The sequence below is a fragment of the Crocuta crocuta genome, unplaced genomic scaffold (genome assembly GCF_008692635.1).
Source record: "Crocuta crocuta isolate KB4526 unplaced genomic scaffold, BGI_CrCroc_1.0 scaffold687, whole genome shotgun sequence".
Lineage (NCBI taxonomy): Eukaryota > Metazoa > Chordata > Mammalia > Carnivora > Hyaenidae > Crocuta > Crocuta crocuta.
In genome coordinates this window covers 4,193,857-4,213,864 of record NW_027530182.1, presented here as the reverse complement: position 1 = coordinate 4,213,864, position 20,008 = coordinate 4,193,857, and the positions used below count along the sequence as shown (strand labels likewise).

At 43.1% G+C, this 20,008-nt stretch overlaps 1 protein-coding gene across 1 annotated transcript in view; it reads right to left on the bottom strand.

Annotated features, from left to right (window-relative positions):
* The window catches only part of ADAMTSL1 (ADAMTS like 1), a gene marked incomplete at its 5' end in the record, with an annotated part of 912,424 nt that overhangs the window by 81,979 nt on the left and 810,437 nt on the right, over window positions 1-20,008 (bottom strand). The window contains 2 exons of the mRNA XM_077765085.1: window positions 2,973-3,152; window positions 11,866-11,994. Coding sequence (XP_077621211.1) covers window positions 2,973-3,152; window positions 11,866-11,994 — 309 coding nt within the window. The remainder of the gene's footprint in view (window positions 1-2,972; window positions 3,153-11,865; window positions 11,995-20,008) is intronic.

The following is a 20,008-nucleotide window of genomic DNA, read 5'->3' as shown; positions in this document are numbered from 1 at the left end:
CTGTCATCTTGTTAGATACTTCTAAGGGTGGTAAGTAAGTCCCTATGGCTCCAGGGTCTGCTTCAGAAATAAACCTTCTCTCTACTCTGCCTTGACTACAAAAGACTGTCGCATAGAGAAAATAATGGTGAGCTTGAGATTTTACTAAAAAAATATATAATAGTTTAAAAATTATAAAGTCTTCATATATGTTGCATATAACTTAACAATACTATCTATATAGTATAGGGTGAAGATATCATGTGTGGGCTCAGGAATCCTCTCTTTGAGCTGTGACTCTGTCATTCACTACCTTGGGGAAGTCAAGTAGTCCCTCTGAGCCTTACTTTCCTGGTCTATAAAATGATGAGGCATCTCATCATTTCCCAGATCTCTTTCTGCTTTGAGATACTGTGATTTTAGAAACTTTAGGTGGCAGTTTACTCTAAGCTAGACTTTCCTCTTCTTATCTGTTTTAATACTCTCTTGAGAATACTGAAATTGAATACTGAGTATTCCTTCTGGAATATTAACTCAAGAAACCTTTGCTTGTTTACTACAAGCATAAAAGGGAGGTTATGTCCCATCTTCAAAACCATCGGATCTTCTTAGGCCAAATGTCAGCTCCTCCTAAGGCCCTTACAGCTTTTATCTATTTTTCTTCTTTGGTGCATGTCCATCTGATCTTTCTAGGGAAACTGTAAATTTTCTGAGGGCAGGGGTCACCTCTTAAATTCATCCTAAAGCTCGATATGGAATTTAAAGGCTACATGTAATGAATGCTCATTCAATGGCTATAGGAGTAAATGAATGAAAATCTCATTACACTTCAAGTCTCCATACTACAGATTAATCACAGGTATTGGCATGAAACCTCAGTTTTTAATTTTTTTAATGCCTATTTAGTTTTCAGAGAGAGAGAGAGAGAGCGAGCATGAGCAGGGGAGGCGCAGAGAGAGGGAGACACAGAATCTAAAGCAGGCTCCAGGCTCTGAGCTGTCAGCACAGAGCCCAATGTGGGGCTTGAACTCACAAACCGTGAGATCGTGACCTGAGTTGAAGTTGGACACTTAACCAACTGAGCCACCCAGGTGGCCCTGAAACCTCGGTTTTATACGTGAAGTCCCTTGTTTAAAAAGGAAGCCACATTTTTGGCCTATTAAAATTAAAAAAAGGGAGAGACATTATTTCTATGCTCATCAAGTACTTATAAAACTAAAAATACTTCGATTCATACACCAAGGCTTCTGATCAAGAAAAGCCCTAAACGTAAGAGGCTACATGGTGATTTGTTCCCATCACGTTTGATTAAAACGGGAAGATGTTATGCTTGTCCAGCAACATGTTCACAGTCACGCTGTTTTATGGTTGCACAGCTGCCAGAGCTGGCTCACAGAATGCTCACACTTCCCTGGCAGACCTACAGTAGCAGCTACACGTCCTAGGCTTTCATCCCTGTCAGCACAGGCGACACGCAGGCCTTGTGAGGGAGGAGAACCCCATGGTGGAGCACTGTAGCTCAGTGTGAGGCAGCGGTCCCTGGGCCCAGGGCTCCAGCCTCGCACACAGCTCAGCCAGATGAGACCCAGCGCAGGACAAATGACACCCTCCACTGAACTGCTTTTCTGGGGCTTTCTATTACTGGAGGTTTATTCAGCCACTGGTGAGATGAAAACCCGCTTGGGCCTCTCTGAAATCTGAGTGGGCAGGGGCTAGAGACCCAAATTGTTGGTACATCAACAGCTGGGGTTATGGAAATACAAGTATAAAGTTTAATTATTTTTCCCCAAAGGAAGTCTATTATGTGTGTGTGTGTGTGTGCGCGCGCGCACGCATGCGTGCATGCGTATTGGGTGTGTCTATTCATATTTCTTGCAGTTTTCTTTTTTCTTAGAATGATAGCTTTCTCTTAGTGAGAAAACTAGCTCAAGTGCTCTCATACTTGTTTTAAAAAAAAGGGTAAGATAAAACCAAGCTTTTTTACGGCATCCCTCTAAGTTCCAGACTCTAACGGGGAAGATAAGCCCAGGGTCCCTAGTCTAGGGGATAAACGGGTTATTGATCGCAACATGGCTGAGCCCAGCTGTGGGCAACAGGGAACGCTGGATGATGTCCCAGCAGTTGTTATTTTTAAATACCCATGTTATGCCAAGGACTGTGTTACACACTTTAGCCAGGGGTTCTTCTGTTTGGGGGTGCTATAGTCCAAATGTTTGTGTCCTCTCAAATTCATATGTGAAGTCCTGGTGGTGTTATTAGGTGATGGAGGGGAGGTAGGGCCCTCATGATGGGAATTAATGCACTTATAAATGAGACCCCAGAGAACTGGCTGGTCCCTTCTGCTGTGAGAGGACACAGCAAGAAGCCAGCCATCTACAACCCAGAAAGGGGCTTCACCAGAACCTGATGGTCTTGGCATCTTGATTCTGGACTCTCAGCCTCTAGAAGCATGAGAAATAAATTTCCGTTGTTTATCAGCTACTCAGTTTGTGGGGTTGTCTTCTAGCAGGCTAAGACAGCGGGATACCTGTGTGGACTTTGTGTGGGCTGGACTATGAACCTCCCAAAATTATATGCAAAATATTGCATGTCTGAATTCTTCTGGAGGGGGTAATCTATAGCTTTCATTTGATTCTCAAAGAAGTCTTGAACATGGAAGACATTAAAAATAACTGCTTTACTTCCGTAGCTCAAGCGGATGACCCCCTCCTCGTATGTGGGCAGTCCTTGTCGAAAAGGTGTCCATGTCAAGACCAGCATTTAAGGCTTAGTAAGGCTCAGTGAGCCAGCCAAGGTCACACAGGGAAGAAGTGGTAGATCCAGGGTTCAAGCTGCTGTCTGCCTGGCCCCCAAGTCTGTGTTCTTTCTACTGGAAGGCCCTAAGGTGGGGAGAAGGGAAGGGATGTTGCTTTTAAGTACTTAATTGGATCAGAGGGGATCAGACAGCCACCCCCATGGGGTCCAGCAGGGGCAGCCGGCCTCATGGTGTTTACCTAGGATCAGCAGCTGCGTGCTCTCTGTCAGCTCTCCATGCACGTTGGCTGTCCTGCAGGAGTAGAGGCCCTGGTCTGAGGAGGACACGTCTGTGAGCAGCAAGGAGCCCTCGTGCAGATGGTGAGGGGGGCCCAGTTTGCTTTTATTCCTGAACCAAGTGACTTCGGCTTCAGGCACACCTAGGAAGAAAAAAAAAAACCAAAACCTCAATCATCTAAACACATTTAGGTGCCCCGGAGGCAGTTCTCTGGCTGCCTGGTGGGCCCTCCCAAGGGCTCCTCCACAGGAAGCATCTGCCTGGGCGTCTTCCACCATCCTTTGGCCAAACTAAATAACGCCTCTGACCTCTCCGTGGTCTTGAGATCTTTTGCCTTTTAAAACTCACACACTGATGCGGCAGGAAGAGAGAGGCCAGTTAACAGAACAGGGGGCAGCTGGTAAGGGTGCTTGCCAAGGGGGAAGGAAAGTACCCAAAGTCTTTGTGGAAAGCACAGATAAACCCAAGAACCACATCTATACCTCAGTGAAAAGTCACTTTTGACAATTACGTGAAACCAACATGAATAGTGAATAAGTGAAGCTAGACACAAAAGAGGATATACTGTATGATTTCATCTCTGGAAGTGAAAAACCAAAACTGATAACATCAATCTAAGCTGTTAGCTGTCAGGGTGATGGTTCCTCTGAGAGGGAGGGATGAATGGGGAGGGACTGGAAGGGGGGCCTGGTGGCTGGCAATCCTCCATGTCTTGACCTGAGGGCTGGTTCTGTGGGCTCGGTAACTTTAGGACATGTACCCTTTCCTGTATAGGTAATTACACTTCAATAGAAAGTTAAAAGCTACAAAATATTAGTATATTCGTGAACTAGACAAATGAAAGCTGCTGGAACTTTACCAGAATTGACACTACATGTGGAAAATATGCTTCTATTTTTTGGAGCCTATGTTTTTTCTTTTTTAAAAAACTGTTTATTTATTTTGGGAAAGAGAATCCCAAGCAGGCTCTGAGCCATCAGCACAGAGCCCAACGTGAGGCTCCATCTCACAAACCGTGAGACCATGACCTCAGCCGAAAGGGTGAGATGCTTAACATGCTGAGCCACCCGGTTGCCCCAAGCCTATGTATTTTTCTTAGAACAAGAGAACATGGAACCATGGTCAGTAGCACCACAGAGGGAGAGACAAAGAGAAAGTACTCTGTTCTCTCTTCAACCCAGGTTTATTGTCTGTGAGAGAGAGCTGGGGAGTGTGCAAATGAGTTAGGATAGAGTATATGCCTTTAGAAGTTGGGCTTTGTCTTCCTCTATGGGCGCCATTGGTTGGACACTTGTGTTTCCCCACGAATTCATATGTTGGAGTCCTAACCATCTCCAATGTGATGGTATTTGGAGATAGGGCCTTCGGAGGTAATTAGGTTTAGATGAGATCATGGGGGTGGAGTCATCATGGTGGGCTTAGTGCCCTTATAAGAAGAGACCAGAGATCTTGTCCTCTTCTCTCCATCGTGTCAGGACACAGTAAGATGGCTATCTGCAATCCAGGAAAAGATCTCTCAGCAGAAGTTGGATGGACTGGTACCTTCATCTCAGACTTCGAGAAATAAATTTTGGACATTTAAGCCACCTATTCTACGGATATTTTGTAAGAGCAGCCTCGGTAGGTGAAGACAAGGGGACAGGCTTAATTCTTTAGGAAGCCTCTCTATGGCTAACATGCTGGTAAGCAAGCTCCTGGTTCAGGATGAGCCTTCCAAGATAGTCTGCCCCATAGGAGGCTGAGCTCTGAGTGAGTTGAGAGACAGAAAATCCGTGGCATCAATTCACAGGTCTTTGGGGTACAGAAAGTCCGTTTCTCGCAATGCTCAGCCTGGTGGCCCAGCTCAAAAATTTTACTCAGAAATCTGGGGCATGTATCCAGCGTGTGTTTATAATGTCAAATCCTGGTAAATGGGAGTCAAAACCAGGAAGAGTCAAGGGCCTGCGCCTTTAGTCCTGTGATTTCCTGAGCTGGGGCTGGATTCTGCCCTTGGGACAAGGGTAGTGTTGCCCTTAACGGGCAGCCTACTGGTGAGAATACAGACCTGTGTACCTGTCCCTTGTCCTTGAATCCAATGAACAATTTACCAGCAGTCTATGCTGTAACACCCAGATCCAGAGCCCTAATTATGGACCCTACATACTTGTTACTCCTGAGCTCCGGTAGCAGGAAGTGGGGTGGAGGTAGGAAGGTGGTCTCACTCTCCCTCACTAATGATGAACTGCTGGGTGTGAATTCACTGGTATCCTGGCAGCTCTGCTGCCTCAGGTGGGCCTGGAGCAGTGGCCGAAGGTGGTGGTCAAAATATTTGGCCAATCTGTAAGGCCTTCCTCCCTGTTATGAGGAACAGAGGAGCTCTGTGGTTTTCTCTTTTAGTCAAATTACCAGCAATTTGAGTGAGAATCACTAAGGATCACCAGGCTGGCTGGAAATAGGAGGCAGAACAGGTGAAAGGGGATGGAGATTTAGATACCACATCCCTGTCTCATCAGGGAGAGAGGCATACGTCATGCTGCCTGATGCTCAAATGCAGAAGGACCAAGTTGGCACGGCCTCTGAATATACTTGGACAAAAGATGCAGGTAAGAGGCAGGGAAGTTGATTTTTCATTGCAGCACCACTAGGGAGAGCAAGAGCATCATGGTGCCTTGCCATGCCAGCTTGGACTTTGGACCCTGAGCTCAGTTTTTATGTTAAAACAACAACAACAACAAACCCACAGAATTCAAGAGAAGGCCTCTGAAAGGCAAGCGGAAGAAAACATTCCCTGCCATTTCTCTCCTGAAAGCACTAGGAAAAACGAGGCCCTACAAATCATTTTCGGCAAGTCTTTTCCTCGCTATGAATTGCTCACGCAGCATGTGTGCTGGAACGTTCTTTCGAGGGTGGCTACGGGCAGCAAGCACACAATCCCTGATAGAAGCTAAGGCTGTTCTGGAGCAAGAGAGGCAGAGTAACTGAGGACTGATGGGTGTGTGGGGGAGGGGAGGTAATGGGCATGGAGGAGGGCACTTGTGGGGATGAGCACTGGGTGTTATATGGAAACCAACTTGACAATAAACTATTTGTAAAAAAAAAGAAAGAAAGAGGCAGAGTAAGAGAGCTGGANTGAATGGGGTGGGAGGGGTGTGGGGGGAGAGGGGAGCGAACGGTGCTGATGGGGGGTGGTGTGTGTGTCTCATGAGGCTCTCTCTCCAACATAGACAAATCTTGCAGCAAGGATCCTTCAGGGAAGCAGGACAGCCAGAGGCCGAGACATGTAGAAGAGAGGAAGTGGGAGGGGTGGAGAGGGAAGGTGAGAAACAAGAGGCGAGGGAGAGACACCTGGAGCCATTCCCCACTTCCCCATGAAGTGGGTGCAAGCTTCTTCTATTCCCGTAATCGCTCTGCCTCATGCCCCCTTGAAATCGGGGTGTTTGCCAGGACAGGGTGCTTGCCAAAAGGACTGAGTTCCTCAGGTGAGGGGAGGGGTGCTCTTGGGAGAACTAGAAATATTCAGGATAGCAAAGGGTGGAAGGAACTTATCTCCAATCTCTGTACAATTAAAGCCATAAATGTGACAGCAGGGCCAAAGGAGGAGAAACTGTGTAGGAATTGTTCTTTAATACACTTATTAGCAAATCTCTCTCAGGCTCACTCAAGTATGGACCCGCATTAGGAATCTGCTGATGGAGGAGCTGTGTCTGGGGTCACATTTTGGGGGCCTCCTGCCTGGGACTGTGGGCCTTAGGCAGAGAATGACACCAAAAAGATGCTTTAGAATCTTTTGAGTCCTTTTCATGACTGACTTGAGCATCTTATAAACAAAGAAGAAAGGAAGAGGAAAAATAAATGAGGCCACACAGAGCTCTACTGTCCTCAGGAGAGGATAATGATGCTTTAGTAAACATCACCAGCCATTGTTTAAGCCAGTGTGCCTTGAAAAGGTACCAGATACATGTGCTTAATACTAATGTTCAGAATACCTGAGCATGGGGAATGAGCAAAGGTCAGGAACTGTGCATGAACACGCTAGAGGAAGAAGAACATTTGGTGAACATTTACTATAAGCCAAACCTTTTATAAACATCATCACATTTTTCACATCAAGTGATGTGAGCTTGGATCCCTGAATGATGACAAGGGCACAGAGCCCCTGTCCCTTCCTAATCCTCACCCCATGGCCAATCAGTGACCTACAAATGGCAGTGTGGAGACCCAAACTCCCTCATTCAATGCCACAGACCCCCATCTGCCTGCCAATGTACCCGACTGCCTCTTTAGAGAAGATCAGAATTGCTGCACTATTGTTTCTGACCTGTCAAATCCTTTCTACTTAAAAAGTTAACCTTTAAGTTAACCTAAAGGGTTAAAGAGTTAGCCTTTCTGCTGTAACTGTAACACCAAGGTTATTGTTAGGAGAGGTGTCTAGAGCCCACATATGTTGGCTTTGTTAGCTCTCTTCTTGTTGAGAAGCTGGTCAGGTTGTGGGAGATTTTTTTTCTAGACTGTTGTGATGTGACCACACATTTTACTGAAAGAAATGTCTAAAAAAATGACAGAAAATATACTCTACCACAGAACAAAGTCCAAGGTATGTTGTTGACAAGTTACTTGGACAGGCTCCACACTCTGGATTCTCTTGGCAGGATTTGTGTCTAAAACAGGGGAGGGGAAAAAGCTCATCTTTTACTTTTTCTCCTTGGTGGCAAATCTTCTCAACAGCACAGTGCCCTCCCTGTTGCTTGAAAGGATCAATAAATGTGGTCAGAATGGGTTGTCACTTGATATGGTTATAAGGATTAGTGCCTTTAATCTCCACAGAACTGCTAGGTAGGGTGATGCCACAATACTTTTTTAAAGTTCCAGACAGGAGATTCTTGCTAACCACTTGTTATATTTGGATCGCTGCTTGCTCCTTGGCAGCTTGTCAGCATTTCAAGGTGGGGTGTCCACTGCAAGGTGCTCCTTAACATGATGCACTTTAGAAACTTCTTCGATGGCTTGGTGCAAGAAACGAAAAGGATACAGTAACTGAAATGGCGGTCTTGGCAATTATTCTAAAGAACCGTAGAAGTCTGGACACAAGGTTTTCAGCCGTCCACATTTTTCCACGCTGACTGTGGCAGACACTGATAGCTGTTCATAAAACCTGTTTCCTTCTTTTTCCTGGGTACCCCTCTAGGCTACACTGTTCAATATCCCATGTGGTGGTGAGTGACCACGTGACTAAGAGGGACTGTGAGAAGTGTCAATGTGTGCTGCTTCTAGGTCTGGCCCTGAAAAGCCTTCCCAAACACCTTCCACGCTTTGTTTTTTCCCTCTTCTGGTTGACTGGTTAGAGATAACCCCTGGGGACACTTTGGAGGGCATGTGTTGAAAATAACAAAGCTGCTAGCATCCCCTGAGCCTGAGTGACTCTGTGGGGCAGCCGTTCTCTGGACTCATAGCTAAACGACAATAAACTTCTATTGTATTTGGTCCATTATACACTTGGTCTACTTATTACCAGAGTCTATCCTAATGAATATACTGCCCATCACTGACTCCTCAACTATTTATTTCTGTATCACTAGTCCTGACAATTTTACCCCCCCAAGTTCTTCAAAAGCTTCCTTGGCTCTTAGGATAAAATCCCAAATTGTACCATAATCTATGAGAACATGTAAGAGCCAGTCCCTGCCTTCTGCCCCCAACCCTCCAGCCACATGTCATGCTACCTTCTTCTCTGCTCTCTGTCCTAGAGCCATACCAGCCATATTCTACTCCTTTAGATGAAGCCTGCTCTTTCTACCTCAGGACCTTTGTATGTGCTAATCCCAAATGACAAACACTCCCTCCTCCCCCAATCCTTTATCTCCTACTAAGTTTTCTGAACTCTTCTCAAATAGAGAAAATGTGTGTGAGTAGGCCAGTGCATTAGATCACTTTTCAAGAAGAATGTTCATCATACTCATTGCTTAATATTTTTTATGTTTAAGGGTTGGGAAGAATCTGTGAGGCTGCATCTTACAAGTTGAAAGCATACATGTACAAAAACTTATTTAATGAGAAACTTCTAAGAACCCAAACATGTAAGGAAAGAAGTTAATCTATGTAAATTATATAATATTCTTAGTATAGACTATAAAATAGCCATTAAAGTTATACCATGAGAAAGCCACAGAGCCACTTGTATTAGTAACGTAAAAGTCACTGCTACTGCCATTGAGCATCACAACATTTTGACTGGAGATTCAGTTCAAGGGTAACTGCTTTCTCCAGCAAATTCACAGACCAACTAGGTAATCAAAAGTAGTCTCTTTCCCAGCCCTCTGAGGAAATATCTTATTTAACAAAAGGCATAATGACAAAGGAACACAGATGCATTTTGGTTAACCATGATGAACACAAATGGTTCTATGAGTAAAAATAAAAATAAAGACTGTACTGTGCATGGCCAGGCAAGAACTGGGCACGACAGCCTGTGGTCTCACGATAAGGTCACCAAGAGTGAGTCTCTGGATGGAGTCAGGGAGACAGGAAGTGCCATGGGAGAACTGGCCAAAGCTGGTTTTAGTGTCCCTGGTTCCCTGTGGTAAATACTGCCTCGCCTGGATTCTGCTTCTTCAGTCTCCTTTAAGTGCCCACTTCCTTGTTGCGCTGTCCCTTGCTCCCCATTCTTCTATTCCTACCAACCTCACCCATCAAGAAGAAAGCCACCATGTTCCATTTTATCTCAGTCAGTGCTGTCTCTGAGGCCTGTGTTCGCAGTGATCGGGTGGGAAACGATGGCTCTGCACAGAAGGCCTTACCTGTACCATCAGTCCCTGCATGAAGGGCAGCCCCTTTGGAGGTGTTATGTGACTCCTCATCCGGGAATACAGAGCCTGAAGAGCTATGGTTGTGAGGTTGGACATGCAGGCCTAGGGATGCTTTATTAAAAAGAAGCTACTGTAGGATGACAGAGAGAGATTTATATTTCTGATTTCCTGGAGCTACCAGAATATTTCAGAGGAGACCAGCCTGGCCACTGTTCGGAAACAAACTGCTTTAGGTTAAGATCTTCTTCCTACCTATTTGAAAATGGGTTATGTGGCTTATGAATCCTAAGTGGAGGTAAAGCTTCTGATAATGGGGTGTAGATCTGAGATAGAGAAAGGCCCAGAACAGGGTGCCACTGCCTGTCCACTGTGTACACTGAGCATGACTGGGGAACCTGGGTTTGGGTGTGCCACAGCAGGGTGTATCTGCTGAGGACAGCAAGCAGGGGACTGTAGCCAGCCCCTGGTACAATGCATTTCTTTGCATTGTGGGAGTGAAAACCCTTAGCGTAGATGTCACCAAGTAGTGTGGTCCATAGGAAGGTAGAATCAGCAGCTGGGTTTTGTATGACTTTTTTTTTTTTTTTTTTAAGTTTATTTATCGAGAGAGAGAAAGAGAGAGCCAGGGAGGGGCAGAGAGAGAGGCAGAGAGAGAATCCCAAGCAGGCTCCACACTGTCAGCACAGAGCCCAGTGAGGGGCTTGAACTTATGAACCATGAGATCATGACCTAAGCCACAATTAAGAATTGAATGTTTAACCAACTGAGTCATCCCAGCGCCTCTGTTGTTTTTTAATTGAAGGTAAGTAGCTTTATAAAGAGCATACTACCACCCCCTACTGTCTACTCTTCCTCCACTTTCCTCTGACTTCCAGTCCCCCATAGGCCTCTGAATTTGCAAGGCTAACTGGAGGGCAATTCCTGTATCACCATTCCTAACAGCACTGGCTATTCTCATCAATGACTCCTACCACTTTTGATGAGAGTAAGCTCCAGATTCCTGCTGGTCTTATCTCTGCCATCTCTCATGTTCCTCTACCCCTTACTTTTCTATTGCCACTGCCCTGAGGTCAGGTCCCCATTATCTCTTCTCTAAACTACTATGCCAGTTTTTTGATTTTAAGATTTTATTTTTAAGTAATCTCTATACCCAATGTGGGACTCGAACTCACAGCCTGAAAATCGAGTCATATGCTCTACTGACTGAGTCAGCCAGGTGCCGCAACTATGATGACAGCTTCCTTTCTTTTTTTCTTTTAATGTTTTATTTATTTCTGAGAGAGAGAGAGAGAGAGTGATAGAGAGAGAGAGCGCGCGCATTAGTAGGGGAGGGTCAGAGAGAGAGGGAGATACAGAATCTGAAGCAGGCTCCAGGCTCTGAGCTAGCTGTCAGCACAGAGCCTGACACAGGGCTTGAACCAACGAACCATGAGATAGTGACCTGAGCTGAAGTCAGATGCTTAACTGACTGAGCCACCCAGGTGCCCCCGATGACAGCTTTTTAATGGGCCTCTCTGGTTCAGTATTTCCTATCTTCAGTCCATTTTATGCACTGCTGTTGGCTTGGGCTTTTGGAAGCATGGCTCCTTAAGGTCGCTATCCACCCACCTTTTTCTGACCTCCTTGGCCCAGCTTTAAGGTCTTCCATGGCATAGTTACAACCCACCTTTCTAAAGTTTAAGCCTTTTCACACCATTTCTGTACTCTGGGCTCCAGCCAGACCAAACCACACACTTTTTGCTTATTTTTTGGGGCTTTCTTACTTCCATGAATTTTTCCACACTCTTTTGTCCACTTGGAACACACTTTGCTCCCATCTTTGGATGTTCATATTCTCTCAGTGTGCAAGGCTGAAATAAGAAACCACTTCAGTCCCAGCCAGAATTCATCTTTCCTCCTCTAAATGCCTGTAGCATTTTCCATGTTCAGGGTGACTGAGGTTCCTTTCTTAGCTTTCCTACTAGCCCTGAGTCCCTGAGAATAGAATCTGTATTCATCTTCGTATCCCCTGACCTAGCACAAGGCTCCATTAATATTTGAACAGATGAATTAACACATGAATACATTTCTCACCTGCAACTTGGCAGTTAATTGTCACGTTCACTCCTTGCACTGTTTTGATGGTGCTTCCTACATCCACTGTGATTGAGGGCTCCTCCGTGTTGATCACAGTCACTCGTGATGTCTTCACTAGTGGCTTTCCTGAAAGTGGAAAGGAATATGAGATTTTACGAGATGGTGGCTACGGGCTTGGGGGGCATTCACTTGAAACATGGGATGACCCACAATGAACAACTAGTATACCCGGGCTTTTCCCACAAACCATGTTTTCCTTTGATAAAGCTGTAACTATACAATATAGAAACCACCCACCCAGTCACCCACCCACTTACCCACCAAAGAATTGTCAGAATAAGAACAAAGTTTGAAGAATCTGAGGACGGAGCATAGTATCTAAGAAGCTGGGATGATTTGTGATTTGTGCACTTTATCATTAAATTAATAAATGATATTATATATTCTATTTTAAGGGATTATTATTTTTTCTTCTTTTAAAAATGTTTGTTTATTTTGGGAGAGAGAAAGACAGTGTGTGCATGAGCAGGGGAGGGGCAGAGACAAGGGGAGAGAAAATCCCAGGTAGGCTCTGCATTGTCAGCACAGAGCCAGATATGGGGCTTGAGTCCATGAATTATGAGATCATGACCTGAGCCAAAATCAAGAGTCAGATGCTTAATGGACTGAGCCACCCAGGTGCCCTAAGGGCTTACTGTTTTTAATTTGAAATAATTATTTACTTTGAGATAATTATAGATTCGCATGTAGTTGTAAGAAATAACACAGAGCAATGTTGTGTACTTGCTACCCAGATTCCCCCAACAGTAACATCTTATAGAACTATAGTATCATAACTAGGACATTGACATTGACAAAGTTAAGCTAAAGAACATTCCCATCACTATAGGAGCCCAAATGCTGCCCCCAACCTTGCCTTAATCCTTCAGTAACTTTTAATCTCTTTTCTATTTCTATAATTTTGTCATTTCAAGAACATTAATAAAAATGGAATCATATAGTATTGTAATCTTTTTAGATTTTGTTTTCCACTCAGAATAATTCTTTGGAGATTATATGGGGTCTCTAATGGTACCATGGTTGTGTGCTTTACTTGTTGAAGGACATCTGGGTTGTTTCCAGATGTGTCTATTTAAATAAAGCTGCTATAAACATTTGTGTACAAGTCTGTGTGTTAACGTAAGTCATCATTCATCTGGGATAAAGGCCCAGGAGTGCCACGGGTAGGGCATGTGGTAGCTGCATATTTTGTTTGTAAAGAAACTGCTGAGCTGTTTTCCAGAGTGGCTATACCATTTCACAGTCCCATCAGTAATGAGTGAGTGATCCAGTTTCTCTCCATCTTTGCCAGCATTTGGTGTTGTCATTTGTTTTAATTTTAGCCATTCTGATAGGTGTGTAGTGACATAATTGTGGGGTGAGTTCCCATTTCCCTAACGCTACTGATGTTGATATTTTTTCATGTGTTTCTTGCCATCTTTACATCCTCTTTGGTGAAGTGTTTCTTCATGTCCTTTGAGCATTTTCTCATTGGATTCTTATTGTCTGTTGAGTTTTGCAAGTTCTTTATATTCTAGATATTAGTCTTCTGTCAGATATGTGGTTTGCAAAGACTTTTTCCCAGTTCTATAACTTTTCATCTTCTTAAACAGGTTCTTTCACAGAACAAAAGTGTTAACTTTGATAGTCTCATTTATCAAGTTTTCCTTTCATGGATCATGCTTTTGACATTAAGTCTAAAAACTATCTAGGTCTAGATCTTCAAGATTTTTACCTATTTTTTTTTTCGTAAAAGTTTTATAGTTTTACATTTTACACTGAAGTCTGTGATACATTTTGAATTAACTTTTATAGAGGTGTGAGACTTTGATAAAATTGCACTTTTTTTTTGCCTATGGATGTACAATTGCTCCATCACCAATTATTGAATAAGCTATCTTTCTTTCATCGCATTGTTTTTGTACTTTTGTCAAAATAAGTTGGACATATTTTTGTGGATCTGTCTCTGGGTTCTCCCTTCTATTCCACTGTTCTGTGCATCTATCCATCTACCAATATGACATAGTCTTAATAATTGTAACTATATAATTAATCTTGCATTTGGGTAGGTTGATTCTTTCCACTTTATTTTTCTTTGCTAATCTAGTTTTTTTTTTTCTTTTCTACATAAGGTTTACAACAATTTGTCTACACCCTTAAAATCTTACTGGTATTTTTATAGTGATTACATTAAACTACTCTATCAGTTTGGGGAGAATTCATATTCTATGTTGCACCTTCCCATACATGAACAGTATATGTCTATTTATTTAGATCTCTTAATTTCTTCAATCAGTGTTTTATGGTTTCCAACATACAAGTTTCATATCCATTTTGTTAGATTTATACCTAATCATTTTGATTTTTTTGAGGGATTGTAAATTACATTGTATTTTCAATTTTGCTGTTCATTGATAATATATAGATATACTGTTGATTTTTGTGTATACTGTGACCTTGTTAAACTTACACATTAGTTCTAGGACTTGTTGTGGGTAGATTTCTTGTAATTTTCTATGTAGCTGATCATTTTGTCTACAAACAGTTTTATTCCTTCCTTTCTGATCTATATGCCTATCATTTCACTGGATAGAGCTTCCAGCACTGAGTAAGGGTGCTGGAACTGGATAAGAATGCAGAATAAGAGTGGTGATGGTGGGTTTTGGGTATGATGAGTGATTTTCAATCTAACCCTGGACATTTTCATATTATGTTATGCAAATCTGGATCTTATTTAAGCCTACTGTTTTAGCTGGCTTTCTCTGCCACCACTAAGATGGGGGAGCAGGGAGGGGCCACCTTATTACTACCTAATGGAAGTAGAGGTGCAGATTCTCCAGCTGCCTTTTTTGTCACTCATATGAGGGACTCCTCATTATTGCTGAGCAGTGGTGGGACTTCTGGCTCCCCACATGGTCCCCACTGGCCCCACTGTGGGAGGCACCTTATTGCTGCTGGGTGGTAGGTGGAAGTCTCAACTTTCCAGGAGGCCTTCTGTCATATCACCCCAGAGAAGAGGGTAAAGAGGGTGCCACAGGGTGAGGGTAGAATTCCAGGTTCCCAATGTGCTTTCCCACCCTGCTTTTCACTCTATGGGGATGAAATTCGTCTTCTCTGACACCACATCCATGGGGATACTGAGGAACATTGTTTCATATCTGATGAGGTGAAGTCTAGGTTCCCCACTCAGCCTTTGCTGGTGTGGGTGGTGATGGATCATAGTTTTTTGTTTTAAAGTAGAGCTTCCCAAAAGTTTTCTGTCTGGTTAAGCTACCCCTTTCTGGTCCTGTGGCTAGAGAGAGAAGTCTTTAGCTGAGGCATTTTTTTCATGTTTCCATTGCATTTCCCAATGGCTGGCTTCTTCAGCTCTGTGTGTGGGAGTTAGGAGGCTATAAGAGAACTTGAGGAAGTAACAATTGTTTAGTACCTCAGTTCCCAAGATCTCTAGCCAGTCTTCTTTTCCCTCTCCACCTTTTAGACTTCTTGAGTTTGTTTTATGTATCATCTCCACGGATTTTAATTGTATTTAACAAGAAGAATAGGGAAAAGTGCATCCGTGCCCTTTTCCCGGAAGGAGAGGCTCTGTGTACATTACATTTTAATAGGCCTTTATCAGCTGGGGATAAAGGTCCAACACTTTGTGTACACGACCACAAGATATATTTAAAAGAATCATTTATTAGGCACCTTGGGGGAGTAAGGGTCCACATGAAATCATTTTTATGTACCCTAAGCTTACTTTTTGTAAGCCAAATGGATTTAGTTTTGTTTTAACCATTTTATAGGCAGGACACTCTACAAGGTTGTTCAGTCTTCTGTGCCTTCATTAACTATGAAGAAAATCATAATTCAACAATGCCCTTTAACTTGCTTTTTATACTTTATGTTTTCTCCCTCATCTATTTATCCACCATTCCTGCCTGTACTGCCATACAGCCTCCTATTTTAAGCTGTCCCTCTTTCTTTTCCTTTTCCCTTCAGACTGTATTCTAGGCATAGATTATTAGGCTCATTAAAACTATGTTCCAAGGCAGAAGTAAGGGTTGAATATGTGCAAAGGCTTTCCGTACCTATTTTGACTGTTTGGGGATCTTTTTCCTTATTTCACCTTGTTCCCTATATATGAGACTATGTACGACCTGAAATAGAGATGAGTGACTTTGTACTATGAGGGTTTCTGAGAATAATACAGGTGATAATAGGGGAGTGCAGCTGGGATGACACTGAGTAAATCTCAGCGTATTTACCTTACCTCCCTACCTGCAGGAAGCTCCCCACTCTAACTCCAAATAAACCCTAAATCTAACCCACTCCTCTGTCACTATAATCTAATGTTGTTACCTTCTCCGGCTGGACTGCTGCAGAGCCTAACTGATCTCACTTCCCCCCGTCTTTCAGTACAGTCTCTTTTTATAACAGCCACAATGGTCCTTCCCAAACATGAATCAGATCATGTATCTCCTCAGTTTAAATTATCAAGGGCTTTATCAGTGCAAGTCGAACAAAATTTCAAGCTCCTTTTCACAACCAACCATGTTCTCTATGGGTTCTGGCACAACTGTCAACCTCTCCTGCCTCACTGGAGCCACACTCCACATCAATCACTGCTCCAGCCACATTGGCCTTCTTTCTCTTTCTCCAAAACATCGTCTCATTTACCAGGGCTCTTCCCTTTCCCTGATATCCTCTAGCGACAGACTTCTGCATGGCTGTCTTCTTAAGTTGTTCCTCAGGTGCAAGTAACATCTCCTACTGGGACCTTTCCTAACCATCCCATCTAAATAAGGTCTCCCTTTATCCCTGGCCAGTCATTATGTATCTTACCACCAACTTCATAAGCAAAGAACTATCAGAATTTATCATTTATTTGTGTATTCTCTGTCCCCATCCCTCACCAAGTAGCCTCCATAAAAGCAGGGATCACATCCCCCTTGTTTTCTTCTTTATTCCTACTGCCTAGTCCAGGCACATTAGCAGGTCCTCCGTAAGTATCTGGTAAGTGAATATATGTGTGCATATGGTATGCTATGTGCATTACCTGAATTTGTTTTTGCTTTCATAGCAACCCCGAGGCAAGTAACTACTTGTTTTGTGTAATCAAAGAATTTCGGTTTAGAGAGGCTTCATGGATTGCCCAAGGTCACAGAGCAGCAGGTAGTAGGGCTAACCATGACCCTAGATTTTTGACCTAAAGTCTGCTGCTTTTTACAGGGGATCTCAAATGTCTCAGAACTCCCAGGGTACTTATTAAAAACATAATCTTCCTGCTATAGTACAAATTGCCTCACTGTAATAAAAACAACTGTGCCAGTGGAGAAAAGTAGGTTAGAGACCAGAGAGTTTCAGACTCACAATTACTAAGTTATTTTTCCTATAGGAATTTTAATAATAAAGGTGTTTTTTTACAGCTACAAGTGTATAGCTATAAAATTCAAATGCCACGGAATTAAATCCAGCCCTTAATTAATTATATTGAGTTTTTGCTTGAAAGTAATGGCCTTTTGTCCTGTCACAAGAGGTGCCATCATTCTCACAGGCTATTTGTACATTTCTCACTACCTTCACGATCCATTGTTAAGACAAATCGCAAAGTTACCCAAGTATTTATAATCTATAAAATGTACACTGAAAATACTGTTTCTTTCTTTTTTCAAAAATGTTTATTGATTTATTTTGAGAGAAAGAGAGCTCAAGCAAGAGAGAGGGAGAGAGAGAATCCCATGCAGACTCCATACTGTCCGCACAGAGCTCTACATGGAGCTCAAACTCATGAACTATGAGATGATGACTAACTATGAGATTGGACGGCTAACCAATTGAGCCAGCCAGGTGCCCTTGAAAATAATGTTTCTTAATCTCTTACATCTATTAGAAAAGCTTGTGTATATTACTGAGTCCCATTCCAGACCTGCTAAATTTGAATCCCAGCGCATAGGGCCAAGACTTTGCCTTGGGACACAAAGATTTTCCCTTCCTGAAGACTAGGGCAACCATGAGATGGTTTTAGGTGCTTTTTGATTTACTCCCCTGTGGTTACCAAGGAAACAGATTCATCCAGTGTGCATAACCATGCCATTCCAGTATAAAGGAGAGACTTCACCAGTGACAGAGCTCAGACTTCTGATGAAGTTTTCTGTCCTGGAATGGAAGCTATAATCTCCATTTTCAGCAAGTTCACAGGTAATTCTGATACACAGACAGGCTTGAGAATCAACAAATGACAATCCTTTAGTTTTTCTGTTAACTGATTTCTCTGATTCTTGGTGAACTGGAAAGATTTCTTTTAAGAGACCACTGCTAGTTCCCGATTTGAAACTTTCAAGTTGGACCTTGATTTTAATGGTCAGCTAACAACAGCAACAACAATAACAACCTATTTTAGGTTTTAGATCCTATTTTAGATCCTCTGGGTGATCACCTAATAAGTGAGTACTGCTATGTGGTGCCATGTCTAGGTTTATGTCTGACTATATTCATGTTAATGAGTATGAGTTTTAATTATGAAGTTAATTAAGATGAAAAAAGCTGGAGACGCAGAGGGAGTGAAATGATAAATGTTTGTGTTAAGACGATGCTAACAAACAAAAGTCATGGCATGCTGTACTAAGAATGACTTTTGCAATAAGTGAAACAGAAAAGTCGTTCCATAAGACCACGTGACCACAGGGCCTCTGCAGTGTGAGAGGTACCTGGGCTGTCAGCTGCTCTTCCCTTCTGTAAATCGGCATCAGCCAGCAGATTAAATTCATGCTCACTAATGTAAACCTTAGGGTTTACAGATTACACTTTCATTTAATCTATAAATTTCTGTTACAGTTGACTAAGAGCTCAAGAAAAGGAAATTAAGCCTTGTTTTATATGCCTAAGAGAAACGAAGAAATGGAAACAAAGGCAAGTGCTTCCATTTATTGGGCCTAATATGAGGAATCAAGCCCATCCAAGAGAGTCAAACCCAGAAACAGGATCATGAAGGGAATTGCTTTTGCTCAGTTCAGATCTCATACCCCTTAGTTTTTGGGGTATGACCTGATAGAAGTCATGGAGAGGGGAAATGGAGCCTCACCAGTGATAAGCAAGGGCAGCCCTTGTCACAGGGTGAATGTGAGGCATAGCTAAACCTGTGTGTCCGTATCCAGTGGTGTGCTACCTCATGATACCTTTGCAGCAGAGCAGTTCGGCCACCCAGGGACTGTCCTTACCCTGCAGGATGAGCAGTGGAGAGACAGGTATGGATAAATGAGCAGCCCCAGGAGCAAATGCTCAGAAATACATTCCTGTATGTAATCTGGGCTCTGGCTCATGCCTCTTTCCCACATGTGTGACTCTGGGTAAAATCAAAACCCAATGGGAAAAAATATGAACATATGTGGCTGAAAAATATCTTTGGCCCGGTATAAAGGTGATTGAGAGAGGAGCCAGAGGAGATGGAAGGTTTCTTTTTTGAGTGCAGCCAAGAACAGAGAGCATTGTGAGTAACTTTTTCTCAGGGCCCAAGTCCAGGCCTCTGCTAATAGGAACTTTGTTTTTAACAGCATGATGCCTTCCATTTTAGAAGCTACGGCTGAGACAGATTTACTACTAACCAAACTCTTTTCTTCTCCCCAGTTACACAGCTAGGTCCCTTCCCACCCTCTTTGCAGTTAGGTGTGAGCAAGGTACCGAGTTCTAGCTGATGGAACGCGAGACCACCACTTCTTGGCCTGACCTTCAAAAACCATCCTGAGCAATAATTTATCTTAAACTTTATGTGAACAAGAAGTAATCCATCCTATTTAGCCATCATATAGTTGTGGTTTTGTTTGTTACAGTAGGTAGCAAATGCTAATTAATCCAGGCTCAGTGAATATTTGTTAATTTATTAAATGAATCAGATGGGTCCTTCTTTCAATTCTCCTAACCTTATGAGTCACAAACATCATTTGAAAATGGTTCTTTACTACTGTGAACCATCAAAAGTGAATCATACTTCAAAGACTTGAGGTTCTTACCATGTAGCTGGAGGCAATCTATGCTGGGTAATGTGCATGTGTGTTCATTCCCAGGCAGAGTGGGACATGTTGAAGGTGACTGGGGTACAGGGCAGTGACAGAAATGGGGACTG